Below are 13,721 nucleotides of genomic sequence, written 5' to 3' on the forward strand. Positions count from 1 at the left end.
CCAGGGGCTCCCATCCACCTCGCAGGGACAGGGTGAGCAGGTGATGTGAGCGGATGGCTTCATGGAGCCCGGGAGGCTACCCATCTCTCTCAGGGAATGTCACCTGCTCCCACCCCACGGTGGGGTGGGCCTGAAGCAGGCCTGGCCCTCTAGCCTGGCACATGAGGCTGCTCTGTGATAACATGTGTCTGTTGGCTTGACCCAGGTCCGCATCGAGGATGACGTTGTGGTGACTGACAGTGGCATTGAGCTGCTGACCTGCGTGCCCCGCACTGTGGAAGAGATTGAAGCGTGTATGGCAGGTTGTGACAAGGCCTTTACGTCCTTCTCTGGCCCCAAGTAAAGCCAACCAGAAATCCCAGGGCACCTGGGCGCCTGGCCTTGCAACCTCTCTTCGTGACGGGCAGCCTGCTGGTCAGCACTCCAGCGGCGAGAGACGGGGCCCAGAATCAGATCCCAGCTTCAGCATTTGATCAGACCAAACAGCACTGTTTCCTGGGGAGGAAACACTTTCTTAATTACCCTTTTGCAGGCTCACACCTTTAATCTGTTTTATACCTTGCTTATTAAATGAGCGACTTAAAATGATTGAAAGTAATGCTGTTCTTTAGTAGCAACTAAAATGTATCTTGCTGTCATTTATATTTTCCCAGGAAAGGGGCATTTCTGATGCTTTCTCTCAAAAATCAATATGCAGAATGGCATTTGCAATAAAAGCTTTCCTAAAACGGTCCTTTGTGCACGGCTTCCCCTTTATTCCTTTGCAGATAGCATTTGGGACCCATGCACCCTGAAAAGATGGCTCACCTGGTATCAGTATGAAAAGTCAGTTCCAGGAAAATGGTGCTGGCGACGCAGGCCCTAACTGCTGCTTCTGCCTCAGACTGGCCTGGTGGGACAAGGGCAGAGTCCTCCCCAAGGAGCCTGTTTTGAGCCCCTGGGACTTGGGGCTTTGGTGTCACCCTGTCACTTGCTGCAAGGTTTCCCAAGCCTAACAGGCATCAGAACCAGTGGGACACTTGGTAAGAGAATCCTGGGACCCCCTCAGACCATCTGACTCAGAATCTCTAGGGGCAATGGCCTAAGAATTGTGTATTTCACAGGCGCCCACCAGATGCTCCTGACAAAGTGTAAGAAGTACTCTCAGGCAAGGCGGCTTTAGCTTGTCAGTATCAGTGCAGCCCGAGGTCTGAGGTGGGGGCAAGCAATCCTGCAGGAAGATCCTAGGCACTCAGGTCAGACTGGCTGTCACCCCGCGCCATGCCTTTGCGCACGTTAAAGGGCAGACTGGTAACAAGCCTTTTTGATATGGTTACTGCCTCCAAACTAGATTTCTGAAGGTGGTAGAATTATGTAGCGCTTGAAGCACAGATATTTAAAAGCGAAGACTTGCAGGGATCTCTTGTCCTCGATTTCTTTTTCATGTGGGACACACTAGCAAAGACAGCATCTGTCGGAGACACTCCAACAAAGGCAGCGCCACAGCGAGTTTGCAGAGCCTGTCCTCCCTAAGTGTACCAAACTCCAGGCAGGAAGCCAGCCAGCGCCCGGCAGTGCCAGGTGAAGTATCCATCCTTGCCTCTGCTTGTCCAGTTCTCCCAGGGTCCCACAAAACAGCCCACCCCCAGAGCTGGTTACTAGAATTCTGTACACCCTTCCAGATTTGCTTCCTCACAGAGCTTCCGTCCAGGAGTTCCCACGCCAAGGTGAAGGACAAGTGAGAAAGATACCACAGATGAAACCATGAGGCGGGGAAAACTGTGGCTCAAGAGAGACATTTTAAGAAGTCACCAAAGGCCGGGCATGGTGGCTCACGCCTGTAATCTCAGCAATTTGATCACTTGAGGTCAGGAGTTTGAGACCTGCCTGGCCAACATGGCAAAATCCCGTCTATACTAAAAATACAAAAATTAGCTGGGCGTGGTGGCAGGTGCCTATGGTCCCACCTACCCTGCAGGCTAAGGTGGGAGAATCGCTTGAGCCCAGTTCAAGGCTGCAGTGAGCTAATGATCCCACCACTGTACTCCAGCCTGGGCAACAGAGCAAGAACCTGTCCCTTAAAAAAAAAAATACTGTCTTCTGAGCGTAAGGAAAGTTACACCAAGCACTCCTCCACCCCTGCTCCCCCGTGACAGACACAGTCTGGTGTACAGGGCTTTAATTTCCAGCACTTTCAGGATAAAACCACTCAGTCAGGTTGAAGCTCAAAATGGACAGTTGAGTTCTGTTAACTGAGAAACACAGCTGCGTGCATCATACACCTTCCTCCTTTCAGACATTCCATACCAAAGCTGCCCATTCCACAAACGTCTCTGATTATCAAGAAGTGGACAAAAAAGGAGAAAGGAGAAATCTCTATTTCCATCTGAACACTCTATCCAAGAAGGTCACTGGGAACATAGAGGTCATGTGTTTTTCCTGAGCCAGTAGGTCAAAGGGTGTTCTTTTAAAAATATATGTTTTAAATAAATAGAGATAGGGTCTTGCTATGTTGGCCAAGTTGGCCTTGAACTCGCGGCCTCAAGCAATCCTGCCTTGGCCTCCCAAAGTGCTAGGATTACAGGCATGAGTCTCTACTTGTTTCATTCTTTGGAAGCACAGGTCTAGAGGGCCAGCAGTAGCTACCTCCTCTACCTGTGTTTGTATCTGTCTCTTCTAACCCCTGCAGAAATTCATGTAGCTTCAGGAATGCATTAGAGACCCCTCCAGAAACGCTGTGCCAAAGCCCTTCCTGAAACTCTGTGTCTAGGTATTCATTCAATAATTGAGCATCTTCTCTGCTAGTGCAGGATACAAACATGAGCCCTCCTTCCAGACCCTCTAGTCGCCCGAGAGGCTTCACCTCAAACGCACATGAACAAATATATTGTTTCAAACACTGCAAAGTGCCATGGAGCAAGCAACAGGATAGGCTTTGTGTAGAGAGCCAGGGGGCTGAGACAGAGGAATGAGCTTATTACTGAAAAGCCAGAAAAGATGCTGCACTCCAGACCGAAGGAACTGTCCCAGTAAGGGCAGAAAAGAGCTCGGAAAAGCCCTAGAGCCAAAGCAAAGTGACACAGGAGGATGGAGGGAAATTAAGTTGACGAGGGGAAACGCCATACCACAAGGAGACTAGGTTTCACCCTGGGTGCAATGGGGAGCAACAGATGGTTCTGGAGAGCAGGCAGTGATGCTGCCATCCAGGAGCCATCACCTAGTCCATCACTAAGTCCTCATCACCAACGAGGAGCCAGTCACCAAGTCCAGGCAAGAGGATGGCTCTGCATGGGGGGTCAGGGTGGGTGAAGCAGAGAGGTACAGGTTCAGGAGCTACACTTGGAAGGTGGAAGTGAAAGGCAGTGATGCAGAAGCACATCTGGTTATAACAGCTGCTTTAAAGGGAGGGACGGGAGGTGGCGTTCGGGCTGCAAAAAGTCTAATGAGTGACTGTTTCATTGACAACTCTATTCCTTTTCCAAGTCCAATTCTATAACCCCCATTTCTCTAGATGCCTCTATACAGCTTTCAGGCCTAGAGCTCTGTGAGGAGTGGGATATTGCAGTAAAAGAAAACCTAGGCACTGCTGTTCTCTGAGTGGATATAAAACGCATATGAACTCTCTGGCTAGGCACAGGCAGTGGATGAGCAGGTCTAACAGTGCTTTCATTAGAAAAAGACCTGGCCCCTCACAAACACGTCATCGCTCCCTAAAATCATCCAAGACAGGCCGGGTGCAGTGGCTCACGCCTATAATCTCAGCACTCTGGGAGGCTGCGGCAGGCAGATCACGAGGTCAGAGACCGAGACCATCCTGGTCAACATGGTGAAACCCCATCTCTACTAAAGATACAAAAAATTAGCTGGGTGTGGTGACGCACACCTATAGTCCCAGCTACTCGGGAGGTTGAGGCAGGAAAATCGCTTGAACCCAGGAGGTGGGATCCCGCCACTGTACTCCCAGCCTAGCGACAGAGTGAGACTCTGTCTCAAGAAAAAAGAAAAAAAAAAATTCCCTAAGACACATTATTGGATTCTAAATTACAACTAATTTAAAAAAATGAAATGGGCCACACTTCCCATAGAAATAATTCCTGACCTCCACTTTTCACTAAGATAGCAGCAAGCAGAAATTTATTTCCCAAGACATGAAAATAATTGAGGGATCACAGAAGAAAAACGTTTAAATGGCATTCCCTTGCAATATTCAATTCACAGCAGCTCCCTGGACTCACAATGTTTATGAAATCAGCAAATTCATCTCTACAGGCACTCTATGGTATAACGTAAATAAAGACGGTGTCTACATATACTACAAAACTCCAGATAGGGGAAAGGCCTTACTTTACATTCTTGACTTTCTACCTTAAAACATAAGAATTTCTTCCCTCTCTAAATGGAAACCATGCTCCAAGACACTAGGTGATTAAGTGGGAACTTATTTCTCCACTTATTCCTTTCCCTATTCTGGTATAATTTTTAATTTAGACCAAGTGACTAAAAATATAACTAAAGATGTATCCCACCTTCAGAGAAAACTATTTTCCTATCCACTAAGGGCAACTGGGGAAATCTAGGCTCAGACACAAATACCTCTGCCTTCTCCCTGCTTTCCCCACTCCCACCCCCGGCTGTCCAGTGTGGGAACAGGAAAGACAGCAAGGCACCTGCCTGGGCATCCCAGCTGTTCAACATCTGAATCACTTTTCAGCATCTAATACGAAGAAAGCCACAATAAAAGACAAGTCATTGTTCCAAAGTTGTTTTTTATTCTAAGTTTGTTGAAAGAAATAAAATTATATTTAAAAAAATAGAGAAATCTCACAAACTGAAGAAAGCCAGGAACAAAAAAGAACAAGTTAGTACTTTTTCCTGAGAGGCAGATCTAACAGCTGCAGAATGGACTTTTTCCTTCCCAGCTTTTGTCAAACAAAACAATTCTCCTATTGCTAAGGCATCAAAAAGCACTGAGTGCGAAATGGGTTGTTCGGGTAAAAGGTCTCCAGTCCTCTAATGGCGATTAGAAAACGTGAAAAGCCGCTACGCTACAATTTCCTCTCCTTTCACATCAAATGTTAAATTGCCTATGCTTCTACTTTTTATGTAAATTTGAGAATTTCACACACATGACCTGCATTTCAGACCTGGTCAAGTTTGATTAAAATCTTACTACTTAGTATCTGCACTGGCATCCCAACAACTGATTTCAGGGGCCAGCAACAGCAAGAGCTGCTCTGATCTCAGGACCTGCAGCCAAACCCAGCCAAAATGCACCCATCCCAGGAGACTCAGATGCACTAGAAATTTACACTAAAGCCTAACTCCTAAAATGGCGGACCTGCCCACAAGGACAGATCACATCCTAATGGTTCACAGGTCACACACAGAACGAAAGTTACAAAAGTCACCTTACAAGTCCCAAAGCTCTAAATGGATTCATTCCCCACGACTTGGTTTCCCTAATTTTATACTGATAAATCTATCAAATTAAAAGCTTTAATTTCCAACCACTTCAGAAAGACAGACAACACAATGGTTAACATTTTTGTTCTCTGACGAATTGCTTGCTTGTGCTAAACTTTGGATATGCATGGGTAAAAGGAAAGCTCGAATTATTTTTCCAAAAGTTCCAATCTTGTGTTCTGATTTGAAATATTGAGTACACATCTCCGATGATTTCCCTAGTTTCTTTTTCAAGATACTTAAGTCAATTCACATAACTGGCAAGGTCAAGTCATATAACTGATAACCATAAATTCCATGAGGGCATCGAATTCCCAAAGATATTGGACCCTAGAAACCCCCATCCTGTCTCCTGGCTCTATAGGGAGTTAATGGCCCTCCTGGGACAGCAACTCCTGGGCTCCTGTCTTACATTCAGAAGGGCCTTGTGACCCTAAGAATGGCTTTGCTGAGTCGCTGGGCACCATGTCTTCTCCTACGCAGAAGAATGGCACCATCAGCACTCTTCCACCAACCCAAGGGTGCAACTTGAGTTTCATTCTGGTTACATCATCCCTAGTCCTGGTATGAAACAGCAACATGGCCAAAATTGACCATGTTCAAATAAGATACCTGGTAACACAAACTTTTAGATCAGATATGACTCAGTCTCTCATCTCCAGCCCAGGAACACACAAAAATACCCAAATTTGAGCTAGAACTGTGCTAAGAAAAAAAGAGTGAGAGAGAGAGAGAAAAAAAATGTTGACAAAGACAATCTAAACTACCAACATCGACATAAGGCAGACTCTAAAGAGTCCCTACTTCAGTGACTGCCACTTTTTAGTCTCAACAAAAATGTCAATATCCTGAGTTTTATCAGCATTTTCTAAAATAATTTATGGGACACAAAAGCATATAAATGAATAAACAGAAGCAGTGGTACAAAGTCTGGAAAGCCCACTAACCAGAAAAAGAAATCTCACAAAAACAGTATCAAAAGATGTATTTAAGTGAAATAAATTAAAGGTTAAAACCTTACACTTTCAAGTTTTCTTAGACAATTATTTTGGGAGATGGTATGGAGTTGATACATTTCTCTAATAGTCACTTGGTTAAGATAAAATACCAGAATGAGCCTTCAAAAGACATTTTTGACTTTAAAAATAATGGCCCCATGGCAGCTAATTTGAACACAAGAGAAACTACCTTCCGAATTAATATTCCAAACCCTAATCAGCAGCTTGTGTCATCAAACTGTTAAGACATTCTGCTTACTAACTTGGCTGTCAAAATTGTATCCAAAAAAAACACTTACTTAATTAGCATCTGCAGAAACTAAAATTTTGGTACACAAGTTTCTCTATACCACTGAGTTGGTTTTTTAGAATAAAATAATGCCAACCTGAGCCCAAAGGTAAACCAAAAATATCATTCCTATGCTTTAGTTTTATTTTTGTGATTAATCTATTTGCTTCCTAAATGTTATTTGTATTTTTAAGTCAATTGGCTGCATACTGCCTGTAAGATGTGATGAGGTTTCTTTACTTAACTGGACATCACTATTCAAAAACTTGTACTTTTGGGGAAAAACAGTACTAATTATGTTAAAACGAAGTTTATGCCATACACAAAATCACACCAAATTACACATTCATTGCTTTCTATAGCTCTAGGAATTTATAATACATAATTTAGAAGAAAATCACAAATAGATTATCATAGGTGGCATTCAACTTTTCTTAATCTAATTCAGCCTATTTATTAAAACCAAGAACCTTCTGCATGGTCTGCCAGCTTCCCATTTCTTTTGTCAACTTAAAAAAGAAGCATTTCTTGGGACGTCAGGATTTATTAAAAACATCGGGATCCTGGATATTTTGTTTTTACCATATACCTTAACATTTGGGGGATTCTGATCCCCACAAAAATCTCTATCATTTAAAACCAGATATTCAAATTACAAGCTACCAGTTTTAGCTAATCAACTCTTCAGTGCTGATCCTAAAAAACAGCCTCCAATGGGTCTCTGAATAATGGAAAAGGACAACTTTCAGCCATTGACATGAATGGTGTCGGCGGTCACACCTTTAACATTCAAGTCACAAGTTGTGAAGTCTGGAAAGGGTGCGGTCTACTGTCCTGAACTGTCGGCATCTGCTGTCGTATTTTCAGTGCTAATGGACTGTACGTTGTCTGCAAGGTTGTGTGCATGCTCAAGAAACAAATCTTTGAGTACACTTAATTCCTTGGTCAGCAATTTGATTTTTGCTTCCAACCGTTCATTCTCTTCTTTGAGCTGATTCACTCTCTGCAGTGTGTCTTGCGCTTTCTGCTTGCTTTTCAACCGGCTCTTTTTCACAGCCATGTTGTTCCTCTCTCGGCGCTGCCGATACTCGTCACTGTTTCGATCCATGGGCGAGCTCTTTTTGCTCTGCTTGCTGGGAGCCACGGCTTTGCCTCCTCCCCCAGGGCCAGCAGGCACCAGCTGAGGGACTTGCTGTAAGCCGCTGGCATGTGCCTGGGTATGGATAACACTAATTCCGTTCACCCCTGGAGTGCTGTTTTGCTGCGATATCTTGCTCATTTGGCCACTCTCCCTTGCCGACACAGAACAGGCAGAAATGAGGGCAAGATGATCAATGGTTTCCACGCTAAGCTGCCAAAAAATCTTCACATGTACCTAGTTAAAAAATAAATTGCATTAAAATGTTTGAAATGACAGGATCAAATGAGATTAGACTTGTATGTACCTAACATCAGGGCAACATTAATTGATTCTGCTGAGAAGTCTACAGCAACTGCCAACTGTTCCAATGTTTCAGAAGTCTAAATCCTTTCACTTAGAAAGGTAAGTCAGTACAAAAGCACCATCAGGCGAACTCAGCCCACCTGGATACCTGAGGGCACTGCCCTTCTGTGATTGTTATCAAAAATGGGAGGAAAACAAGACTGCCACTAATTAGGTAGCGCATGTGAACTAACAGCACTGACAATCTGCCAGGGAGAGGCTGCAGCTGACTGTGGTTGAAAGACACCTGCAATGAAAGAGGGGAAAGTTTCCATTGTTGGCTCAAGTCAAAACAGAAGGCTGGGGTGGCTCCTGTCTCCAGTGTTGGTGAGGAATATCATGCTACTGCCTCTGTGGGTTCCATGTTCTAATATGCAGAGAAGGAGTCATCGAGGATTCAAGTTCTCTCCCAGAGCTCTCTTTATGGGAGATTTTGAAAAGGTAGTTTTTTGCTTTATTTTTTAATGACCTCAAATAATAATTCCACATTTTAACAAAATTTACTGAGTTAGTTTCTTGAATTTAGAAGCTCTGAGATTCAATTTGTTCCCCATCCCACTTTTGCAAAAAGTATGTGATTTTCCTTCTTGACACAATTAATAAAACTTCTAAATACATTCAATATGAAACCACAAGGAAAGAAACAGAAGCCCTAATGATGCATCCTAATGGGGCCCAGGCTGGACAAAGGGATTGAGCAGCGATGGTGCCTGTGGCCACTTCACCCTACCGAATGAGCTCGTGTGAACTGGGAGGACACAGTAGCTCTGAAGCATCCCTGTGCGGCTGCCTGCAGAAATTAATTCACAGTTTCGAAAACCCAGTCACATGTGGACTACTCTGAATCCAATCAAGTCCCCACAGTTGCCCCAAGAAGTGTAAAAGCGTGACTATCCTATCATCATGAGACCACTTCAAGACAAACTAAGTTTAGCAAACGGTATCCACCAAGAAGTCATGGCACTTAGAAAGAAATTTAGAAAGCACTGTTAGGTACATAAAACTATCCTGTTCTCTTTTCACAAAACTGCTAAAATTACGTCAGTGGAAAAAATCTGGAGTCAGATTTATGCAGTGATCCCACAATGAGGGAAAGCTCAGTTAGCAAACACCAGTTGCTACACCCAAACCTTCAGCCAGGCAATTCTGTACACTGTTTATTGGTCTCTTAAAAAAAAACTTTGCTTGAAAAAAATCCATGTGTCACTACTTTCAACTGTTTTCAAAGCCACACAGCTGGCTCTGAGCTAGTAGGTCATTTGTTCTCACTCCAGCACTAAGGCAAGACAGAAAGCGTCCCTCCAAAGCATGAGGGCTATCCACTCCCAGTCTACAGTAATGGACGGTTCACAATTTCCCTTGATCATTATCCGGTTGCCTAATTTTTCTTCCAGTGGAAAAGTGGCTGTTTGGTATTGATCTGAGCCACGCTTAGTGCCACCTAACATTGTTATTGCTTATCTATTTGATGTCGAGTGAGCAGAAGTGCTTTACTCAATTTTTAAGAACTTGTTTAATGTAACACCTCTCCTAAGGCTGTCTTAACAATCATGATCATGTTCACCTTATCTCTCTACTTTTTAATATTTTTATATACCCATTATATTTTTAGCCTTTAAAGCTCTCTACAGTCAAGTTGGCCATGCTCAGAGACAGCAATGATCCAAAGCGGTAGAGACCAGTGGCCAGGCCAGTTCTTGTCTTGGCTGTGGCTCCCCCTACTTTAGTTTGGGTGAATCTCTTTTCTTCCGTGGGCATCTCTTCCCCATATGCAAATGAGGGATGTGGAATGGTAAGACACTTTCTTACAGACAACGCACCACGACCTTCAGTCACTAATAGCTCTTACTCACTACAGGGTCAATGTTCATGCCTGTTTCCGTATCCAAAGATACAGGAACAGGGAAGGGCTCTTTTATCTCTGTCTGACTCATCTTGCAAGATACTAGGCTGAACATGTGTGGTAGGCGAGGTTTTGAAGGTAAGCCCTTTGGCCTGAAAAGTGTATTCACGGAATCTACAAACTGGTGAAAATGTAAGAAGGAGAAACTTGGAGATAATCAAAATAGCTCCAAGAATGTTTTGTTTAAAAAGTTCTTTAACCATATAAATAGCTCTTAGAGTGAAGAGAAAAATAACCAAGTAAAAGGGAATCAAAGAGCTAAGTGGTTTTACACTGAGAAGGGGGCTCTCATTTATGCTTTTGTTCCTTCCACACACATTTACTGAACACCTACAACAAGCAAAAAATGTTTATTTCAAAGCTGGATAGTCAGTCCTAAATCCAAGTGGGGCTCCTCTGCAGACAAACAATTCCAAAGTTCAGGCTACAGGAAGCAGGGCGGCTCCTGGCTTCCTTCCATGTGAATCACTCAAGTAGGAAACAGCAGGAAAGCTGAAGAGCAGTGGTTCTCAAAGTGTGGTCCCTGGACCAGCATCGCCATCATCTAGAACTCCTTAGAAATACAACTTCTCAGGCTGCCCCAGACTTAGAATCAGGAGTTCCAAGAACAGGGCTGAGCTACCTTTTCATAAGGGGACCTCCAAGTAACTTTGATGACACTGAAGTCTGAGGGCTTCTGCTGTTGCTTCCCCATGTATTGAGAATGGTGCACTAACTGGGTAACAGGCTTTGTTTTAATTCAAACTTAATTCAAGTAATGTTCATTCATGTCAGTCACTTTACTGAAAGCGCAGAATGCTAGAATGAATAAAACAAAATTAAATTTTTCTCAAGTTTCACCTGGGAAAAGAAACCTAGCAAGAATTGTCCTAAGCCCTTTGTCCCTTTTTTCCACATACCTAGAACCCAATATTCCCCTTGCCCACCAAAATAAATTCTTCACTCAATTTCCTCAATGAAGGTCAGCATTTCAAAATAGTCACAGATGTTTCTTCCTGGTCCTAAATCTGTCTAGTCTTTGAGATTTGACACTTCTACCTAAGACGAACAAAAAATAAAACAAAACCAATTTCCCATCTCCCCTTCCTCTCCATCCCAATGCCATCGAAATCATCTTAGGCCACTATCATCTCTCAGGGACACTGGTCTCTGGTCTAGTCTGTTTCCTCCAACCTCTGTCTCCAGAGCAATCAAACACTCAAACCTGACTGAGTCACTCTCCTGCTGAAAATTCATCCCTGGCTCCAGTCTACAGGATCAAATCCAAGGTCCTGACCCTCTCTCCTCCCTCACATCCCATCTTGACAGTACTAAACCACTAAACCACTATATATATCCTCAACGGTCTGTGCTTTCTCTTTTCTCTGGGCTTCTGGGAAGATCTGTTCTAGGTCTGTCAGCTCAGCTGCATCGTGTATCTCCCTGCAGATATTCACAAGCATCTAGTTTAGAGCCCATGAGGAAGGGGACGTCCCCCTTCTGGGAGTACAGAAGCGGGTCACTGGGGCATGAGAAAGAACATCAACATCGCCTTTCTAACCCAATCCTTTTGAAGTTTTACAACACACAAAACAAACAGACTGTAAATAAACATCCATTAGGAGCTCATGCTCTTTTTTTTTTTTTTTTTTTACTTTTTTACTGATAGAGCTAGAAAGCCACAAACGCAGGGGGCCAGTGTACCTATCAACATAACAACCCACAGAACCAGCCCTCCCAAGAACACACAATACACCTGGAATCGTGACTACCTGTATTTACCATTACGGTGACCAAGTGAGGCAATCTTAGACCCTAAGACCAAATTCAGTTTCATGAGATCCTATTTGTCTTTACCAAGGGTTCCACACGTAGTGTTTAATTTCCCAGGGATGAAACCATCACTCCAAGATCAGAGAGCCTTTCAGACAGACAGAATGTGCTCTTGAGAATTTAAAGGACATTCTCAATGAAGTTTTGTTTCCACCTTTTTTTAAAAGCAGGTATTAAAAATAACTAAACCAGCCAAGTGAGCCCACCAGAAGCAGGAATCAAGAAGCTGAAATATGCTTCAGCTCCCTTGTACCCTATAATTATTTAGCCTTGTTTACAGCAACTTTTTCCGGAAGCAGAATCAACCTTATGACCAGCTTATCCCAAATACTACTCAAGGGCTAACAGATGACCACATCTTAAACATCAAGAGCTTCTAGACGTAGAATGTCTTCGTAAATTAAGCCCTTATAGGATCTTCTTTTAAAATTTTCTCTGGGAGTCACATTTCTCGGGGAGAAGTCGGCCTTAAGAGACAGCCTATTGATCTAAGCAGTCAATTTTGACACGACTACCAATTCGGGTGCCACCCACCAACACTGAGACCTTCCTAAATCTTACACATTTCAGGATGCCAGAGTACAGTATAAACCTCAAACAAGAGGAAAACCAAACACGTAAACCTGCGGAAGAGCAGCAACGCACAAGCTGCCCTGAAAAACACTCTCCTCCCCCCCACACATGCATTTCCATCCTCCGCATCTGGGCACCTCTGCTGGCTGTGTGCCCTGCTTCGCTCCCTCCATGCCCGCGAAGTGCTTCATTTCTTCTCCTTCTTTTCGACCCGTGGGTGTTGCGCGTTCTTCTAAACTACGTTCAACAGTAAAGTGCAGGACATTCAAACAGCTCCAGAAAGAAGCAAAATATTCTCTCTGCAAACTCACGCATTCAAAAACCAATTGCTTTCCCTATTTTATTGATCAGTCTTTGAACTTCTCAACAGATTTTCGATCACCGCAACCCGATTCGGTCCACCTTCAGCTATTCTGGGAACACCCTTCATCCCCGGGGACCAATGCGAGCCTGACCAGTCACACCGCCCGTCTCACCGAGAGGGGGCCGGGCTCCGCAGGGGGCATTCCCCGGCCGTCCGCGCGCTCCCGGCCCGCAGCGAGGGGCGCCCCAGGCAGCGCAGGGGTCGGCGGGCGGCGCCGCGGCGCTGGGCCGCGGCCAGGAATGAGCTCAGCGTCCCCGCCGGGTGTTGCCGGCAGGTTGCATCAGACGCCGAGCGGCGCCGCCGCCCGCGCCTCCAGCCTCGCGGGGCCTTCCTGGGCCAGTCTGCCGTCTGGGTCCGGGGCTGGGTTTCCCCGAGCCGGGCCTGCGCCCAGGCAAGCGGCAGGCGCCGCCGCGGCCTCCTTCTCCCTGCTCTCAGGGCGCCCGCCGCGACCTCCTTACCTGCGCCTCCAACCCGCCCGCCCCCAGGCGGCCTCCACTCCGAGCGGCCCCGCACGGCCTGGCCCTAGCCGACCCAGGCCTCACAGCCCGCGAGTCAGCGAGGAGGAGTGACGGTTACGAAACCGGTAGCCTCCGCCCGTTCCGCAGCCGCGGCCACCGGCTTCCCTGCCGCGCCGGGGCCGCGCGCGCCGCCGCCGCTGTCCCGACCAATGGGAGCGCCGGCCTGCTAGAGACCCTGCCTTCTCTCGCGACGGGCAGCGCTCCCGACCAATCGCGAGCTGCATGGCTACAGGAGGCGGGCACGCGGTAGGGGCGTGGGCTCGACGCTGCTGGCTCGGCGGGTGTGGCGGGAGCCGGCGGCGGCTAGTTGCGGCGTCCGCTGTATCTCGGTGGCTCGCC

General features: G+C 45.7%; 2 protein-coding genes across 2 annotated transcripts in view; one reads left to right on the forward strand and one right to left on the reverse strand.

The window, feature by feature from the left end:
- Nucleotides 1–732, forward strand: part of PEPD (peptidase D) — a 127,554-nt gene extending 126,822 nt beyond the window's left edge. The window contains exon 15 of the mRNA XM_012448459.2: nt 206–732. Within this exon, the coding sequence (XP_012303882.1) occupies nt 206–343 (138 nt within the window). The 3' untranslated portion in view covers nt 344–732. The remainder of the gene's footprint in view (nt 1–205) is intronic.
- Nucleotides 733–4,725: 3,993 nt separating this feature from the next.
- On the reverse strand, nt 4,726–13,394 carry CEBPG (CCAAT enhancer binding protein gamma). The gene is made up of 2 exons (XM_012448458.2): nt 13,323–13,394; nt 4,726–8,104 (listed from the first exon to the last, which is right to left on the reverse strand). The coding sequence occupies exon 2, from the start codon at nt 8,006–8,008 to the stop codon at nt 7,556–7,558; it is 453 nt and encodes a 150-aa protein (XP_012303881.2). The 5' UTR covers nt 8,009–8,104; nt 13,323–13,394; the 3' UTR covers nt 4,726–7,555.
- Nucleotides 13,395–13,721: the final 327 nt, after the last annotated feature.

The sequence above is a fragment of the Aotus nancymaae genome, unplaced genomic scaffold (genome assembly GCF_030222135.1).
Source record: "Aotus nancymaae isolate 86718 unplaced genomic scaffold, 86718_ANA_hifiasm-v0.15.2.pri h1tg000028l, whole genome shotgun sequence".
Lineage (NCBI taxonomy): Eukaryota > Metazoa > Chordata > Mammalia > Primates > Aotidae > Aotus > Aotus nancymaae.